This window comes from Diabrotica virgifera, chromosome 2, assembly GCF_917563875.1.
Source record: "Diabrotica virgifera virgifera chromosome 2, PGI_DIABVI_V3a".
Taxonomy (NCBI): Eukaryota; Metazoa; Arthropoda; class Insecta; order Coleoptera; family Chrysomelidae; genus Diabrotica; species Diabrotica virgifera.
In genome coordinates, this window is record NC_065444.1 from 134,776,257 (window position 1) to 134,797,369 (window position 21,113).

Below are 21,113 nucleotides of genomic sequence, written 5' to 3' on the forward strand. Positions count from 1 at the left end.
AATGTATAGTCATGAGAAGAAGGCTAACGAGAGCAAGGGGCAGAGCAGGAGTCGATCCTGATGTCATCGAGGAGATCGAGGAGGAGTACCGCCTACGGAAGAGGGAACTCTACAGGAAAATTCGTGCAGAAAAGAGAAGGCACTGGAGAGAACTGTGTGAAAAACTGGATGAGGACGTCTGGGGTCAAGGATACAGGATCGCCATGAAAAAGTTCCATGCGTACCCCTCGTATGAAATGCCTATGGATAAGAAGCTCGAGGTAACACGAGAGCTCTTTCCCGCGGGCAGGTGGCATGGTGTACGGAGAGACGAGGAAGCTGAGCGGGCTGTACCCTTTACCATGGATGAACTTGTCGAGGCATTGGGCGCACTTAAGACGCGCAGGTCCCCCGGTTTGGATCAGATATCACCTGAGGCGGTGAGGTGTCTAGGACGGGCGGAGCCCGCGTGGCTTCTGGAGCACATGAATGCACTGCTGGAAGCACAGACCTTTCCTGAGCCTTGGAGGACATCGAAGTTGGTACTGCTTCCCAAAGCTGGGGAAAAGTATCGACCCATCTGCCTTCTTCCGTGCGTCGGTAAGCTGTATGAAAGAATGCTGCGGGGACGTATCGATGGCATGATTGAGAGGTCGGGAGGCTTGTCCCCGAGGCAGTTTGGTTTCTGTAAAGGGAGAAGCACGATTGATGCAATCGTGAGTGTATTCGACGCATTGCGCAATAGAGGGGATGAACACCGTTGGGCGGCCCTGTTGTTGTTCGATGTTAGGAATGCATTCAATACGCTGCAGTGGAACGAGGTAATGAAGGCAATGGAGAAGAGAGAGTGTCCTGGATACCTGATGAACGTGGTAGCGGAATATCTGTCTGAAAGAAGAATTATGGTGGAGAAAGGCACGATCGTGGATGTGACGGCAGGTGTTCCCCAGGGATCTGTCTTGGGCCCGACGCTATGGAATCTAGCATATGACGGGATTCTGAACTGTGAATATGGAGAGGGTACGTCTCCCTTCGCATTTGCAGACGATCTCGCTATGCTGGTAGTGGCGCGGGACGAGCCAGATCTTAAATACCGGGTACGGAAAGCAGGCGGCGTCGTGAAGAAATGGATGACACAGCATGGACTGAAACTCGCGGCAGAGAAGACCGAGGCTATCATTCTGAAGGGGAAAAGGAACAGGCAAAGTGTGGAGCTACAATGTGCAGGAGCGTGTCTAACACCCAAGAAACACGTAAAGTACCTAGGAGTGACGATGCACCAGAATGGAAAATGGGGGGAGCACGTGCAGGTAGTGACCCGGAAGGCTGCAAACAGTGCGGCTGCGTTGGGGAGGGTGATGTCCAACATTGGAGGACCCAAATCCGAAAGGAGGAGGGCCTTGCACGGTGTTGTTCAGTCGATCGTCCTCTATGCAGCCCCAGTCTGGAGTGAGGCGGTAGGGATACGGGCCTACAGGGGGCTCATTACACGAGTGGACAGAACAAGTCTGCTGCGAGTGGCATGCGCCTACAGGACTGTGTCTGCCGCAGCCTTGTGGGCCATCACTGGATGTGTTCCGCTGCATGTGTTGGTAGTAGAAAGAAAAGAACTATATGAGAGAAGAGACCTTGAGCTTACTATGGCCGAGAGAAGACAGGAAAGAGAAAGGTCAATTGAAAGATGGCAGCAAGAATGGAACAACATGGAGCATGGGGCACAGTGGACAAAGATGCTGCTTCCTAACTTAAAGGATTGGATGGACTGTGGTCACAGGCGACTGGACTATTTCCTGACGCAGGTGCTCACAGGACACGGGTGTTTTAGAGCCTACCTCTCTAGTTTTGGAAAGGCTGACACTGACGAATGTCTATACTGCAGACACCCGGACACTGTTACACATACCATGCTAGAGTGCAACAGATGGATAGTAGAAAGAAATAGAATGGAAAGAGAGACAGGTGTGAATTTTTTGACAGTGCGAGAAATGATTGAGAGAATGATTGAAAATAAAACTGGTTGGACTAGCATACACAACTATATCCGTGTAGTGATCAAGAAGAAAGAAGAGGAGGAAAAACAGCTGTACCAACAATAGGGGTGAAATATATGGCGAGTAGAAGGCAGAGGGAATAAGTTTTGACGAGAGGCGAATAAGTGAGATATATTGTATAAGACAGACTGTGGGAAAGAAGCCCAAAAAAAAAAAAAAAAAAAAAAAAAAAAAAAAAAAAAAAAACCAATCTTGGGACCAAAAAAAGGGAACGGGGAAAATGAAGGGCCTCCTTGCTTACAGTCTGTGGATAAATGAAGGTAAAGTGCTTCGGAAGCGATGTCGACCTTGCAGCGGCCATTCCGTTTTCGGAGCGCTGGATGACAGAGGAGGGTCTGGTTTAGCAGGTAGGCATTCGGCGTAGCCTCGGCGACGAGAGAGCGTTTTAAAGCACCTCGGGAACTATCGCTGGTACTACGAAGAATGAATCCTGCACTAAGGTCAGTCAGGCGGCGTTCTGGACTGAGGTGTCCTTTGAAGATTCCAGACCCCCCCTCTTTAAAGACGAAAAAAAAAAAAAAAAAAAAAAGATATATTATAATTGTGTCACCAGAAAGCGAAATAGGTAGTCCCTGAAAACTATAGGTTCTTCCAAGTTGTGCGTTACCTTTTTCGCTTACCGGTGACACAATTATAATATATCTGCTTGTTCCAACTCCGTTGCTTCACCAGAAACGAAGTTAGAAAACTATAGGCTCTTCCAAGTTGTGCGTTACCTTTTTCGCTTCCCCGTGACACAATTATAATATATCTGCTTGTTTCAACTCTGTTGCTTCACCAGAAGTGAAGTTGGAAAACTATAGGTTCTTCCAAGCTGTGCGTTACCTTTTTTGCTTCCTGGTGACACAATTATAATATATCTGCTTGTTCCAACTCCGTTGTTTCACCAGAAGCGAAGTTAGAAAACTATAGGTTCTTCCAAGTTGTGCGTTACCTTTTTTGCTTCCCGGTGACACAATTATAATATATCTGCTTGTTCCAACTCCGTTGCTTCACCAGAAGCGAAGTTAGAAAACTATAGGGTCTTCCAAGTTGTGAGTTACCTTTTTCGCTTTCTGGTGACACAATTATAATATATCTGCTTGTTCCAACTCCGTTGCTTCTCCAGAAGCGAAGTTAGAAAACTATAGGCTCTTTCAAGTTGTGCGTTACCTTTTTCGCTTTCCGGTGACACATTTATAATATATCTGCTTGTTCCAACTCTGTTGCTTCACCAGAAGCGAAGTTAGAAAACTGTAGGTTCTTCCAAGTTGTGCGTTACCTTTTTCGCTTTCTGGTGACACAATTATAATATATCTGCTTGTTCCAACTCCGTTGCTTCACCAGAAACGAAACTAGAAATCTATAGGTTCTTTCAAGTTGTGCGTTACCTTTTTCGCTTTCCGGTGACAATTATAATATTATATCTGCTTTTTCCAACTGTGTTGCTTCACCAGAAACAAAGTTAAATTTTTGATTTATGAATGTTTTTTATTGATATTTTCAACTCAGGCGCGCCAAAACCAACAAACCACTTGCAAACCCGTCCAAATATGTATTGCGAACCATCAAAGCTTTTGTTGAAAAACCGACAGAAGTTAGATTGTGGTGCGCCGTGTGCGTGCCGTTTGTGCGCCACTTGAAACACGTACTAATCTGACGAACATGCTGCGCGCGAGCGGCTCGCACACCGAGCAGAGCGCATATGTATACCTGCCTTTACGATGAATTCTCTAACATTTTCCGCGAGGTAGGAAGTACCACGTTTTCAATGAGGAGTTTTCGAAAAAAAAAAGAAAATAGCTTTCCATGACTGCCGAGTGGGAAAGAACTAAACTCTCGTCTCGCGTAACTACCAGCTCCCACTCTGGTTTAGCACTTCTTTGCTCTTTGCTCGTACTCTTTCTTCGCTCCACTCTGAACGTGCACTTTTTGCTCTTTGCTCTTTGCTCGCACTCTTTCTTCACTCCACTCTGAACGTACGCTAAGGAAGCTAGAGCTCCTTGAAAATGGCGTCTTGTAATTAGTTTTCCTTAAATACCTTCAGAGCGCTGCTAGTTAGAAAAACAAAAATTGGTACGCATATTTATCTTACGTATTAATAACAAATAGTACGCGTATTAATAACAAATGAGAAAATTATTTATTGTACAAAATAAAAATATTTTGTAGAAATAAACTTCACAAAATTTTATGAGATTAGTAGACACTCGCACTATTTCTAATAATTCTTTTTTTTTAATGAAAGATTAAAGTTGATTTTAGCAGTTAATAGTTGAGGTAGGAATTTTTGTGTTGTATGTTTCCTATTCAGAATGTGTCAAAAAAAATCTTGCGATAGCGAATGTAGTATACTAGAAATGCGCAATTAATGAAATCGATTCATCTCTGGCATATAATTATACGTACAAGTTTTTGTTTTTCTAAATAGTTTTTTTTAATTTTTTTTATATTTAAAAAAAGAAAAATTTTCAAATCGATTTTTCTAGAAAACGGTGTATCCTATCGACTTAAAACAAGAGTACCTTTTAGTACAAGAATACCTCACAATTTAATAATCCAGAGTCAAAAATGCTTAAAAGTTAAAGACAAAAAAGTTATGCGATAAAGTAACCATTGCCCTACCCAAAACGGAGGCCTATGACCGGTACCAAAAATTTGCAATGGATGGAATCGATTTATCTCTAGAAGATAAATACGCATACCAATTTTTGTTTTTCTAAATATAAGCGTTCCGGAGGTATTTAAGAAAAACTAATTACCAGACGCCATCTTCAAATAGATAACTTTGTCGTTTATTATTGTCACGGTTTCTTCTGAGTGCACGACTTGCTAAAAATTAAAAAAATCACTCAAATCAGACAACAGTTTTAGGAAATTCGAGACATCAAAATGTTCCAATTTTAAGATGGTTTAATTTCTTGGAGGAATGTAGAAAGATTAATAATTAATATTAAATAATATCAATATATAATATTCAACTGGGTAAAGATCGTGAATGTTATACAAATATTGAGTAATTGTATAATTATTTTTTATTTTATAACGTTAACTAATTAGAAAAGTGAAGTGTCGTTATTCTTGAAGTATAATGTACTGAGCTAGCAACTCGTGTGTGATTGCAAAAATTACACTTTTACATTTCGATTAAGAGCCTAGAGTACCGCGTCATCAAAAACGGAAAACGTGGTCCAAGATTGCGGCTTTAATTTTGAATATTTTGTCGAGATATGTGGCACACATACTTGTAATATAGTAAAGAATGGCGGTGCAAGCCCAAATTGAGAAATATGTTAGAATGGGGAAATTACTCTATAATTAAATATAATATTAAAAAAACGAGCCTGTACCGCCATTAAGAAGAACAAAAAATATACTTTCTTCAAATAAACTTTTTCATCCCATGCGTAGATTTTGTGTCACATTGGAACTACTAAAAAATTTTATCTCTGACAAGAAATTGAACATATTATAAATTATAACTAATAACTGATTAGGCAACATACAGAAATAGTCACTGCCATTTTGACAAACCTGGGTCAGATTTCTAAGTGTAATAGCCGTTGTATTTTGGTTTATTTTTATAAATATTTATTTACTTATAATAAAATTGTTCTCTATTACTTCCATTTAGCGCAACTATAAGTATAATGCCACAATATTCAAGTTGTCAAATAATCCCGACGCACTGTTGCCACAGTTTCGCAGAACTTTCGAAGAAAGGTGTGCTAGTATCTCCCGAAGTTATATTGATGACGCGCTACTGTTGGCTCTTAAGGAAACTGTATAAACTGGGACACCGCTTAGTAAAGATGTGTCTTTATTCACGCTCAGCTACTTAACATAATATGTTAAGTAGCTGAGCGTGAATAAAGACACATCTTTACTAAGCGGTGTTAACATAATATGTTAAGTAGCTGAGCGTGAATAAAGACACATCTTTACTAAGCGGTGTCCCAGTTTATACAGTTTCCTTAAGAGCCAACAGTAGCGCGTCATCAATATAACTTCGGGAGATACTTTTATATTATAAAACAGTCATTTCCATGGGTTCAACTTGTTAACAACGAAAATATATTTTTGTCAAATTTGTTATAATTCATCTTGACCCTTTCGTTCGCCGTGTATTCAATTGAAGACAACCTATTCTATAATTTTTTATATGTAGCTCCATGTGTTCTTACCGTTGTAAAATATTGTCCCCGATTATGGACATCCTATTCCATCCAATGAATACCTGTTCTGCCATCTAACAGCTTTTGAACAAGATATTTAATTTTTTGAAAAATAGGTTTCTATATTTCATGCGACATTTATTTATTGGCATGCGACATTGTATAAATAAAGAAAAACATTGTTTTGTAAGATACCGTCCATTACTTATTAAATAAAATACTTCAGTTTTTGTTTTTTGTCAGTATTTAAAAATATCTAATATTTTTACTCGAGTGGCGCACGATGGACTTAAATGAGGACATCTTGTAGTGACCAAACTGTGCATTTTGAAAATGTAAAAGTAATATCAAAAATTCGCAAAAAAATCATTTTTGCTATGTTGCAAATTTCAGATTTGTAACTTAAAGAAATTTAATTCGTGAACGAAAGGGTTAAGAGGCCGCATCAGCGCGTCATCAATATTACTTCGGGAGATAGTAGCACACCTTTTTTCGAAAGTTCGGCGAAACTTTGGCAACAGTGAGTCGGGTGTATTTGACACTAAGATGAAGGCTCAATATTATTGTGACAATATACGCATAGGCGCGCTAAATGGAAGTAATAGAAAACAGTTTTATTATAAGTAAATAAATATTTATAAAAATAAATCAAAATAGGTGAAAATTGTAATAAAAGCGTGTATTTTGGTTTTTATTTAAATTTAAAATTTAAATTTTAAAGTATTGATGATATTTCTAGAATAATAAATCATCCTAAAACTTTATAAACTCACATTAGAATTCGGAATATTTGTACGTAAAATATACTTTTTCTATGGATGCTATACAATGTGCAACTTCTCTCACTACTTACATATATTCAAAACGAACAATTTCTCAGGCAGTGAGAAAAGTCGGCCATTGCAGTGAGAAATATTTTTTCTCACGGGTTCACCGCCGGTTTACATACATATGATCGCCATTTCCATGGTAACATGCACAATACAAACACAATTATTTTTGTCAAACAAAATGTCAAACATCTTGTCAAAACTTATCAAAAATTACCCCGTTTAAGACTGTTCAACTGTGAATTATAATTTTAAATAAATAAAGTATATAAATATTAAGAATATTAAATACCTCTGTGTATATATGTATTTTATTTCAATTTAGGCATATAATATACCTAAAAGCACCTAATTTATTTAATTTTGAAGTTTGAACTCTTGACAAAAACGCATCCATAGAAAAAGTACAGTGTACAACACGAGAGAAAATGCCATATTTCTCTCTCGCTTGATTTGCGGCACAACAAACTTCTGCGCTCGTGAGAAATATGTCTTTTTTCTCTCTTGTTGTACAATGTACTATACCTACAAAATTCACAATTAATAATAATCTATTTTTTCAAAAGTCTGACAACTTAATTCTATTACATAAAAATATAATAAACTAATTATAAACAAACCCTACTTCCCTATGGATCAACACTAACGAATTCCAATATGCACTGAACAGTTATCATTATAGATAACAAAACAGATAAGAAAATCTTGCTATTATACTTGACACAGGTTTGTCAAAATGACTGTGACTATTTCTCGATGTTGCCTAATCAGTTATTAGTTATAATATTTTCGATGTTTTATTATAGATAATCCATTTTAGTAGTTCCAATATGACACAAAATCTTTTCATGGGATAAAAGTTGTAATGGCGGTACAGGCTCGTTTTTGTGATATTTTATTTATTTATGGAGTAATTTTCACATACTAATATATTTCTCAAATTGTGCTCTGTACCGCTATTCTTTACTATGTATATGTATTACGAATATGTGTGCCAAATATCTCAACAAAATATTCCAAATTAAAGCTGCAATCTTGGAACGCGTTTTCAGTTTTGATGACGCGCCTCTTAATAATTTAAATATCTTAAATAAATCACCAATTAACAATAAAAAATATTTTTAGATGCAACAAGGTAGAAGAACTGCTAGCCTAAAGGCATCTTACGAAGCTATTAATACCGGCGTGCATGGTCATGAATTTGGTATTGGGAGAGAATTGGCAGGTGCTGCGCAGACTGCCATCCAAGCTATCCAACAGGATCATGCGAATAACAAGAAAAAACAAAAGTAAGAAATTTAAATCTAAGTAATATAGTCCAATCAACAGCCATTTTCTCGTCGAATTTTGAGAAGTAAGGTCGATTTCCTTGAAAATTTGGATTTATTTAGTATTTATAACCTTTGTCAAAATCTACCCTACGCCGAAGCGGACTTTTGCCCTGGGGGTGAAAACAACCCCATCTGGGGGATGAAAATTTTTTCATTCAAAATAACTATGGACGTCGATAGATTGACTAATTCTGAGTAAACTTCATTCGGTATAATTTGTTTGCAAAGTTGATAATTTCTAAGTTATTAGCGATTGAAACTATGCATTTTTCATTGAAAGAACTCACGTTTTCTAACCGTTTTTCAACTTAAATTTTTTTAAATTTTATACAAAAAAATCATTATGAACAAAATTGTAGCTAATAAAAAACAAAGAGATTTGCGTCGGAAAGGCCCATGAAACCCAATAACGACTGAGTTATTGGAGTTAATGCTCTTTAAAGGATGGTTATTTTCGAAGAACCTCAACATGGAGAACCTTCAATCTCAAATAACTCGATGGTGCAATTTGTTGGGAAAACTTAAGAGACGTCTTTTAAAGTTCATTTAAAAATCTTTCAAATGAGCTCTGATAAAAGTTTTTTGCGTAAGAACTGACTGACTTATGACGAAAATAAAGTAGCCTCCTGCTTTTTTTTAATGTAACAATTAGGTAAACCCTCGTCATTACAATCCTAATAGAAATGAATTAGCTTCCCACTTGAAATTAACTTTATTTAGGTATAATTGATACGATCCATGTATTTGATCGGTTTGGAATGCTTAGTTTTGAAAAAAAAAATAGTTGATTGAGTAGAAAATGACATTTTTATAATTTATAAAAAAAAGTGCATTTTTCTTAAATAAACCAAAAGTATTCATGATAAAAAACAAAAAAATCAAAATTTTCAGTAAAAAAGTCCTACAATTAATATTGAAACCTTTTTTTTATATTATGAATACTTTTAGGTTTATTTAAGAAAAATGCACTTTTATTTAAATTATAAAAATGTTATTTTCGATTTAATCAACTATTTTTTTTTTCTAAATTAAGCGTTCCAAACCGGTGAAATCACATGGATCGTATCAATTGAAGAGTAGAGGGGAAAAACAAGGAATGTCACATTTTATGCATACCTATTGAGGTAAACACCAATAAAGGTTTAACTCTTATGATATCTAAAAACTACTTAAGAGAACTGCTTAGTAAAAAATCTTCTGATTAATTATTTAACCTAACTCATTTATATCGGCAATTCAGACATATATCATACATTTTAAAGTAGAAGACTTTAAAATGATATTGCCAGTAGTTATGAGTTGCGTTCCTGGGACGACTTTACTGAAAGATAGTTCATTCGATTACATGAAATCAACCGTAACTGAAGAATATCCACCACAAAAAAATCATAGCATGTGATCTGTCTTTAAAAAGACAACCAATTGAAACGGTGACCGTAAAATTCTCGTGTTAGAGATTCCATAGTAAATCAGGAGGGAAAACCAGGAAAAAACCTCGCGCTACTATCCCGACATCGCATCGTAAGTATTTCGTCTTACATTTATTTTACTTTTAAAACTAATACATAATTCTGACTTTAATATATACAGTAAGCGCCAACCTACTAGCTACATAGGAACGTTGGGCTATTACAGTCCTGGACCCTTCACTTGTTGCAATGTTTATTTTTATGTCTCGTGAAGTTTAGAACGTCAGAAAATGTATACAAATTGAACATTAACATAGAAAGTTGACAAATAATAGATCAGCTGTATTAAATACAGCTGATCTAATTTTGACGTTTTTAGTTGTCATTTTGTTAAAGTTGTAACAGTTTTCAAGTATTGTAATATTCTTGGTGTTTAAAGAAAGTTATTTTAAAGCAGAGTAATAATACTATTAATTAATGTATTTTTGTATGGAAAAACAATTATTTTGAATAGTTTCTTGACAGTAACATGACAGGGATAAAAGTCACATCTGAGAAGGGACCGGATTAGCCCATAAGCATAGCCATTAGGTACCTATTTACCCATGTGTCTAGTACGGTATATGTCTAGTACGGCATGTGTCGTACCCATGTGTCTAGTACGGCATGTGTCTAGTACTGTATATATCATTTTAAATTATAAATAATATTAATAATACATAGATATACAAATAATACTAAAATATAAAATATGTACTAATTCGATATGCAAATTCCTCGGTAGAATGCAGTAGGATGTGGTTACCCATACTAAAAGAGGAAAGGCAATAGAAAGAAAATGCCACGATTAGTAAGTTAATAACATATGAGTTAGTACATATTTTATATTTTAGTATTATTTATATATTTATGTATTATTAATATTATTTATAATTTAGAATAACAATATATATTAAAGTCAGAATTTGGTATTAGTTTTAAAAGTAAACTAAATGTAAGATGAAATATTTACGATGTCGGGATAGTATAGCGAGGTTTTTTCCTGGTTTTCCCTCGTGATTTACTATGGAATCTCTAACACGAGAATTTTACTGTCACCGTTGCATTTGGTTGTCTTTTTAAAGACAGGATATGCTATGATTTTTTTTTGTGACGGATATTCTTGAGTTAAAGTTGATTTCATGTAATCGAATGAACTATATTTCAGTAAAGTCGTCCCAGGAACGCAACTTATAAATACTGGCAATATAATTTCAAAGTCTTCCACTTTAAAATGTATAATATATGTCTGAATTGCCGATATAAATGAGTCAGATTAAATAATTATTAGACGATTTTTTACTAAGTAACAACATTTTTGTTTAATTTATCAATATTTTGTATTTTGACAACGACATCCGATTTGGACGTCGAAATGTTAATAAAATCATTTGTTTTAGTTAAATTGTGGCTTATTTTCCAGTTAGAATAGTTGATTAAATCAAGTTAATTTCAAGTGGGAAGCTATTCATATCTATTAGGATTGTAATGACGAGGGTTTACCTAATTGTTATATTTAAAAAAAAAGCAGGGAGCTACTTTATTTTCGTCATAAATCAGTCAGTTCTTGTGCGATAAACTTTTATGAGAGCTCATTTGAAAGATTTTTGAAGTGAAAACTTCTTTAGGGACGTTGTGCGATTTGGGGATAGGAGAAAAAGCATTGAATTCGCGACCGTCATCGCTTATGCTATATATTATTTGTATGTATATATAAAAATAAATGTAAAACCTATTTTACGATGGGGAAAAAAGGATTTATTTCGCGACCGTCATCTCTTCGGCGAAATAAATTTTCTACGTGTCTATATTATGTGTATTTATACATAAATTGTATAGAAGTATTTAAATTTAAAATAAATGTAAAACCTATTTTTGGATGGAAAAAAAGAATTTGTTTGTGCACTTTTTGGATGGGAAAATGTATTAAATTGGCGACCGTCATCGCTTCGAAGAAATAAATTATTGAAGTGAAAACTTCTTGAGGGACGTTGTGCTCTTTTTGGATGGAAAAAAGTATTACATTAGCTACCGTCATCGCGACCATCATCGCTTCGATGAAATAAATTTTTGAAGTGAAAATTTCTTTAGGGACGTTGTGCACTTTTTAGATGGGGAAAAAGTATTGAATTAGTGACTGTCATCGCGACGGTCATCGCTTCGGCGAAATAAATTTTTGAAGTGAAAACTTCTTTTGGGGACGCTGTGCACTTTTTAGATGGGGAAAAAGTATTGAATTATCGATTGACATTGCTTCGGCGAAATAAATTTTTGAAGTGAAAACTTCTGTAGGGACGTTATGCACTTTTTGGATGGAAAAAAGTATTAAATTAGCGACCGTCATCACTTCGATAAAATTGATTTTTGAAGTGAAAACTTCTTGAGGGACGTTGTGCACTTTTTGGATGGGGAAAAATTATTAGATTAGCGACCGGCATTGCTTCGACGAAATAGATTTTTGAAGTGAAAACTTTTTTAGGGACGTTGTGCACTTTCTGGTTGGAAAAAATTATTAAATTAGCGACCGTCATCGCTTCGATGAAATAAATTTTTGAAATGAAAATTTCTTTAGGGACGTTGTGCACTTTTTGGGTGGAAAAAAGTATTAAATTAGCGACCGTCATCTCTTCGACGAAATATATATTTGAAGTGAAAACTTCTTTAGGCCCGTTGTGCACTTTTTGGGTGGAAAATAGTATTAAATTAGCGACCGTCATCTCTTCGACGAAATATATATTTGAAGTGAAAACTTCTTTAGGTCCGTTGTGCACTTTTTGGATGGAAAATAGTATTAAATTAGAGACCGTCATCGCTTCGATCAAATTGATTTTTGAAGTGAAAACTTCTTGAGCGACGTTGTGCACTTTTTGGATAAGGAAAAATTATTAAATTAGCGACCGTCATCGCTTCGACGAAATAAATTTTTGAAGTGAAAACTTCTTTAGGGACGTTGTGCACATTTTGGTTGGAAAAAAGTATTAAATTAGCGACCGTGCTACCCCCACTCCTCAGCTAACGCACAGGATGGGGTAACAAGGGGTGTGACCGGCCAGCTATTACCTTGTCAGGCAGCGGGATGGATCGTGGGCCTTAAGACGACCTCAAGAAAACCATAAAGTACGGGCGCCAGTCGATTCCTCGACGGTACAACCCCTAGGCAACAGTGATCTTCCTTCTGAACCGACAAGAAGAAGAATGTACCTAAATGATCATAAGCTATAAACGTCACGCTATTAAACACAAGTACATCAAAATAAATAAAACAACAATATACCACAATAATTAAATATATTATTACCTAAAGAAGAAAAAAAAAATAATTGATTGACTAAGAAAATATATGATTGACTCTCCTATGCTGCTTTTATTTATACAAGTAATTATATAACACAATCAGTTAAATTAAATAACCAGTAAATGAATAATTACAAAAAAATCAATCAAATAGACCTGGGCACATGAGTAAGTAATTTTGTATTTAAAAGCATAAATAATAAATTCGAGATAGACCTTTCATTTCCCATTACACATATTCAAATTATATTTCAGATTGTCAAAATAAATTTATACACATAGCTCGCTTTATTACCCTGTATATGTATTATCTGAGCAAGTTACGGCTATTTCAAATTAAAACTTAAAAAGAAAACTTATATAAATTGAACAAAATATAACTAATCACCTTTTTTTTTAAAGCATAACGTTTTACAAACGATTACCTATATACCTGCCGATGTTATGATACTTTTTACATAGAAATGTGAGATAGTCAGGTCTATCGTTTTTTTAGTCGACTACAACAGATATTTACGCGGCAAAAAATTCAGAATGGCTTGCTCATGATATTTAGCTTGTTATATTGAAATAAATGTTTTACTGTATTTTTCCACAAATCAAAAAAAAAACGTTAAAGACTTACCTCCCAGGTCAATAAGCAATATAAATTAAAATAGTTATTTTCACTTCTCCAATAATTGTCCCCAACTAAGGTCATTACGCTCCCACGGGACTCCTAAAAATCCTATAGAAATAACTGAATAAGTTACCAATTAACCCGTTCCACTGGAAAGGTCCATCTACGCCGCATGGTTCATCCAGAACCTTGATGGAACCACATGCAAGCGAATCCGGGAAACTAGATACCATTCACAAAAACTCCAATACGGTACTACAGCAAAATATGCAATATGTTTGCAAAAATCTCTCATCAGAGATAAAAGTATACGGGAAATCTGTTTTCCCCCAAAATAAAAACCCTAAAATAAATAGCCGGTATTACAAAAAGGTACCACGATCACATGGTCAAATCATGGCGAAACGTAATAAAAAAAAAACACTTACTCAAAATAATGCCGCAATTCAGATTATCTCGAGGTTTTTCTATAATTAGTCTCTTTTGATCCAAAAAAATTGAAGAAGGGTTTGGTCCAACCACATTCACCACCCTTCTAGATATGCTACGGCCTTTAAAACCACCAACTGGTGAAGAGAACACCTCTTTTCCGAGCGCCGTACACAAAATAAAAGACCATACTTTCCACTTTCCTTCGTTCCACCAAAAGTGTCAAACTTCTACGACGTTGCCAAGCATCTACAACAACCTAGAATACCCGCAGAACACCCCATCTACGGCATTCTCACATGACACAGTACTATTCCTATTTATACTTTATACTAAAATACCCTATTTCCAACATTACTAAGATAATGGGAAATTATGGAAAACACGCTCCGCGAGAATTCCTTCATCCCTTAGTAAGACAATAACAGAAATACAATAAATACAATAAGACAACACCGTAAAGGTACTACAAACAATGCCAAAAGTCCATCTGTTTTCTAATTAACAAAATAGATCCACACCATAGGTAGGAATTATAGTTGACAATACTTGCGTTCTGGGTTTTTGACCTCCAGGTGACACCATAGGTATGAAATAATTAATTATTAATTTACAAATATCAATGTTGTGATGGATATACAGGGTGGAGTGTCGTAGTACGATTTTGAAACGTAACAACCGTCATCGCTTCGATGAAATAAATTTTTGAAGTGAAAACTTCTTGAGGGACGTTGTGTACTTTTTGGATGGGGGAAAAGTATTGAATTAGGGACCGTCATCGCGACCGTCATCACTTCGACGAAATAAATTTTTGAAGTGAAATCTTCTTTAGGGACGTTGTGCACTTTTTGGATGGGAAAAAGTATTAAATTAGCGACCGTCATCACTTCGACGAAATCAATTTTTGAAGTAAAAACTTCTTTAGGGCGTTGTGCACTTTTTGGATGGGGAACAATTATTAAATTAGCGACCGTCATCGCTTCGACGAAATAAATTTTTGAAGTGAAAATTTCTTTAGGGACGTTGTGCACTTTTTGGATGGGGAAAAGTTATTAAATTAGGGAACGTCATGACGACTATCATGGCTTCGACGAAATAAATATTTGAAGTGAAAACTTCTTGAGGGACGTTGTGCATTTTTTGGATGGGGAAAAAGTATTAAATTAGGGAACGCCATCACTTCGACGAAATAAATTTTTGAATTGAAAATTTCTTTAGGGACGTTGTGCACTTCTTGGATGGGGAAAAAGCATCGAGCTCGTAATTTATTTACTATAAGAAGTTTTCACTTCTGTCGGCACTCCCACGAGTGCCTTCAATTCTTTTTTTAATGCACTTTAAAAGTTTTCCCAAAAAATTGCACACTCTAGTTATTTGATATTGAAGGTTCTCCATTTCGAGGTTCTTCAAAAATAACCATCCTTTAAAGAGAAATAACTCAGTCGTTATTAGGTTTACATAGGTCTTTCCGACGCGGATCTCTTTGTTTTTTATTAGCTACAATTTTGTTCATAATGATTTTTTTAATAAAATTAAATTCTTTTAAGTCATTCATGATAACGGTTATAAAACGTGAATTTTTTCAATGAAAAATGCCTAGTTTCAATCGCTAATAACTTGGAAAGTATCAACTTTGCAAAAATATTTTATAGAACAAAATTTATTCAGAATTGGTCAGGTCTATCGACTTCCATAGTTATTTTGACTGAAAAATTTTTTAATCCCCTAGATGGAGTTGTTTTCACCCCCAGGGCAAAAACCCGGTTCGGCATAGGGTAGATTTTTAAGAAGAGGGTAAACCGAGCTTAAATTCAAGTTTTCATTAAAATCGGTGTTAACTATCAAAATTCCACGGTTTTACAGTTTTTTACCTGTGATGACTGGTCTAATAATGAATATAAATAATTTTATGGTGTACAATTTTACCTACGCATTTTTAGAAAATGGAATAGTAGTAGTTCGTCCAGCACATCTACTGCTACCGTTGTTCAACCAGTAGTATCTACTCCAGTTGTAATACCACCGCATGAATCTCCAACAGTTGACACCAATTCCCAGAATGCTGAAGTAACAGATGGTGAATGGACTTACGATCCAAACGAACCTAGATATTGCCTTTGTAATCAAGTGTCATATGGTGATATGGTTGCCTGCGATAATGAGGACGTAAGTTTTATATTTATTTTAATCGACTTAAATAGAAGGTCATATTTTTAATAAGAAATCGGGTTTGTTCCCATTATAGATACTCAGGTCCATATTTATTTCTCTTTAATCAGATCCCATAATATTAACTTAAGTCGTAATTCAATAGTATTATTGAATTACTTATGTTCTAAGTCACTTGGGTTTAAAGTGGAGCTTTTAAGTACTGATTTATTTATCAATACAAAAATTCGCCTCTCAATTAAAGTTTTTGTCGTTAACAGCTATTGTAGACAAAGCAGGATCGCCGAGTTGCAAAATTTACTATTTACTACGACGTGCAGCGAAAATATCGAGAGTATTCATATCAGCACAGCCTATACTAAAATTCTCACTGAAAGTGCAGTCTGCAGTATGGGTAGGATAAGGCAATGGTTACGTTCGGACGACCTCCGCGATTGAACACCTGAGTAAGCGGTAGCATTCAGATGACACCGCTGGAAATCAGCCGCTGAGAGATTTACTAAGCGTTCCCTATAGTACTTTTCAACGCTTCTCATTTGTTTCGAGCTCCTGTCATATTATGTCGTATAATCCGTGTATAATATTAATATACGACATATGACAGAAGCTCGAAACAAATGAGAAGCGTTGAAAAGTACTATTACCGCTGGATACAACCACTAAGCCGCTTTGTGCATAGATTCAATGCTGTTAATTGTTCACTCAAGAGCGTCGCACAGGGGCACAGAACCGGTTTGGATAAAATGCATCACTGGCCAGTCCGAATATATTTTATATTATGTATACAGTAGAATAAAAAAGCAGTGTAAAAGTTGTAATAATTGAATACTCCACGAAATATATAAATATATTGGAAAGTACTATTTTTTCCAATGTTTTGTACTTGAAGTAGTGATTCTTTTATACAAAGCTCGAATAGTTTCGAGGTAGATTTACGAAGTTAGAACAGAAACAGACAAGCCACTCTGCAGCGCTACAGAGTGGATCCACAAAGTGGCTTTAACAGGTGATTTTGTAATGGACGCCACTAGCAGCGAGGATCGGCTACTGTGGCGTGGCCGGCCACTGTTTGCCACATATGAACTTAGATGTTTTTGAAAAGTTGTTTTCATCTACGGGTTTCGGCATGTCAGGCTACGCTCTCGAAAAATCGACGTAAGTCCGGCAATGCTCATAAGTCTGGCAGTGCTCGTCTGAAGCATGTTCGTGCTTCAAACGGTTGTGTCGGTGTCATAATAGCACGTGGTCGTCTAGTAGACGCCTTTTTAGAATGAATAACCGATACAAGTTCACGCTTCAACAGAGTTTTTTTTGTTACATCGTATCTTCGTACGTCTGACACCCTGTGATTTCTTCCCATGGGGCCTTCTCAAGGACAACGTTTTTGAAACAGGACCACGCACTGTTCCCGATCTCCGAACTGCAATTGAAGAATTTGAAAATCTTCGCGGACAGCTTGACGTGCTTCGCCGGACCTGCCTCTCTGTTACGAAACGTTGCAGTAACTCCATTGATCAAGATGGGCGTCAATTTGAACATTTACAGTAACCCTTTTTCTAATGTGTATACACCGTTCTTAGGCGTCAACGCCCTTCGGTAGGGATCTATGGAGGAGTATCACCAAGCCGGAAGCCCTTATCCCTTCCCGTACCGCTCCTCCATAGGCCGATCAGACGCCAGTTTATTCCAGACCAAGCCGTAGACTCTATTGAGTTTTATACTACGGCGTTGGCCGTTTATAAATTTCATGACCTAGCTGAGGCTCGAACCAGCGACCGCAAATCGCAAATCCACTAAACTTGTCGATCGACTGAGCCCCAGCTAACTGGACCGTCAAGACCGACACCCTTTTTCTAATACCATTTGTAATTCTTTGATAAATTCATTTTGACGCTGCATTTTTTCTCTTAATGCAAATTTGTTGTCTGACTTATGCTGATCCCTGTATATTAACTCTTGTAGAAACTGTATTATTATAATGGACAATACGCCTTATCACAGCCGTCGCACAGTGGGGCAGGAGAGCTAAAAAGTTGGCATAAAATAAAAATATTAAATACATACAATATTTTCTGTCGTTTTCATTTTAATTAAATAGTACACAATCCTACGTATAATTTGGCATCATTTTTCCCCATTCAATCCCCCTCCACGCGTTGCGACGCGTCGCAAAATGCACATAGTCCCGTGTTAACAATGCATAGGCCGCGATACCGTGATTCGACTTACGTTTGATCCACTTATTTCAAGTAAAAAATTAATTTACTAGTAAAATTGGCTACGCATATTTGATCTTTAGATTAGTGACAATATTATTACAAATGTGATATAATAATAAGTAAATATAATTTCTTATAATATGTTGTTTAAAACTATCTGTATAAAATATCAAAATATGCATTTTTCAAAAAGAGCAAGTGATTTGTTAGTGTTCCAAAACTGATCAAACTTTAATTTTGTATTATTCTTTAAAAAGTCACTTTAACTTTTTGCTCACATTTGCTCCTCTTTTCACAATTTTAGTTTTTGTGAGGTTATCTTAACCTAATTAAATTGAATTACACTCTATTCCAATTTTTCGTTATTTGCATAATTCAAGCATAATAATTCAAGAAAGTGTAGTAGATCCAAAACAAATTAAGATATATTCCACTTTTTGTTGATTAGTAGCGATCCACTGATCACAAGCAAAATAAACATAAAAAGAAAGAAATTAGAACACCTGCCAGTGGAATGTTATGCACGGAATGGGACGTTTCATCGCCGCCGGTTCATCGCCGGCCGTTTCATCGCCGGCCGTTTCATCGCCAGTTAGTCAGTTGATTTTGTATTATGGGAGATGACACGACACGACGTTAAATTCAGTTCAAAACTTATGACAAATATAAGGATAAAAAATATTATTATATTAATTTACTGTTCTATTTCTATTTCCCCTAAATTTGATACTAAATAGTATTAAATTTGTAGTGTTAAATTATATTTTATATTATAAAAGTTTAAAAGTCTATTAAAAGATTAAGTATGGCAACGGGATTGGTCATTATCTCGCATTTCCTAGAATTCCTAATTAATACTAAAAATAAATAATAAATGTAACTGTCGAAAATTCGAAAATATATCAGTTAGCAATTAACTGACTGGCGATGAATCGGCCGGCGATGAACTGGCAACATCGAAACGGCGGCGATGAAACGTCCTAGACCCGTTATGTATGTTAGTGCATAATATGTTGAACTTTCCGAATGTGCAAGATGTAGATGTCACATCTGATGATTCTGAGGATGATCGGTAGTTTAAGTTTTTTAATATTTCACCTACAAAATTTTATGTTATTCTTGTAAATATGCGGTAAATGGTTTTAAAAGACGATTTGGTTAGGTCATGTTTCAAAAATAATGTTAACAATTGTTTTGAGATATAAATAATATTAATAAGTATACATAAAAACAAGTAAATTGGAATGTAGATTTATTTTAAATTAAAATAACTAAGCTTCAATTATCATTTAAATCAATATCGGTAGTAATTACGGACATGCAGCTTTGAAAATTAAGTTTGAGCAAAACATTTTTTGAATAAGCCATCCTTCAAGCAAAAATATTTGGAAGAAGAAGAACATCCTGGTTAAAGAACCTTAGAACCTGCTTCAACACAACATCTGTGTAGCTTTTCCGTGCTGCTGCAGATAAAATAAAGATTACCATGATGATCGCCAACATTCGTCACGCATAGGCACATCAAGAAGAAGAAGAAGAACACATTTGAAAAAGCATCGTTTTTGTATATATGTTACAGTTCAAGTTGATTCTCAGTTAGAGTTGACTCCAACTAGTTGGAGTCAACTCCAACTGAAACGAGCAGTAAAAGTTGATTTTAGAAATTTAAATCAACTTTTACTAGTTGGAGTTGACTCTTCCTGGATCGATTCAGTAAATGTTAATTATACGAGAATCTCAAGTGCATTTTTGATGAGTGTGCGTTTCTTTGTTTTGACCGTTTCAACTACTTATTAGTATAGCCTGTAATAGTAGGGGAGCCCAAGCGGGGATTTTTGCAGTTACTCGAGCGCGTCAGATTAGCATATGGGGAGAAACCTGGTACCCTGCAGATGTACCTCTACTATATATTGGCTCTTAACACAGGGGACTTCGTTAAGGGGGGCCCGAAAAAAAAATATATCCTTAAAAATACTCGAAATTGTCAGATTAAGATAAGGTAAGTTAAGTACATGCAAAAGAGTGTATATTTCAAAAATCTGACCATTTGAGCTGGGCGTAAGGAAATGAGCGAGTCCCAAAATTTCACAAGAAAAAAGCGAATATTTCGGGAAATGAATGACAGATCGAAAAACTAAAAAATATGTGCTCAATATTTTTTAAAAATCTACCGAATGATATCAAACACGAGTTCCCACGGAGAGGGGGGGGGGTAAATTTAATATTTTAAATACGAATCCAGCGATATTTCGCGAAATAAACATCAGATCGAAAAACTGTAAAATACACTTATTCAATACTTTTGAAAAATCTACCGAATGGCACTAAACACGACCCCCCACGGAGGTGGGGTGGGGGGTTACTTTAAAATCTTAAATAGGAGCCCCCATTTTTTATTGCAGATTTGGATTCCTTACGTAGAAATAAGTAACTTTTACTCGAAACATTTTTTCGAATTATGGATAGATAGCGTTATAATCGGAAAAAACGATTATTGGAAATGGAAAATTAAATTAAAAATGGCAAGCGCCCACTAAAATGGAAAACTTTACTTAACTTTTTTTGGCTTTATGACCTACTCTTCACAACC

The 21,113-nt window shown here is 35.7% G+C and overlaps 1 protein-coding gene across 3 annotated transcripts in view; it reads left to right on the top strand.

The window, feature by feature from the left end:
• The window catches only part of LOC126879637 (inhibitor of growth protein 3), an 81,525-nt gene that overhangs the window by 40,857 nt on the left and 19,555 nt on the right, over window positions 1-21,113 (top strand). For all 3 annotated transcript variants that reach the window (XM_050642822.1, XM_050642823.1, XM_050642821.1), the window contains 2 exons: window positions 8,140-8,303; window positions 16,076-16,301. In XM_050642822.1, the coding sequence (XP_050498779.1) occupies window positions 8,140-8,303; window positions 16,076-16,301 (390 nt within the window). The remainder of the gene's footprint in view (window positions 1-8,139; window positions 8,304-16,075; window positions 16,302-21,113) is intronic.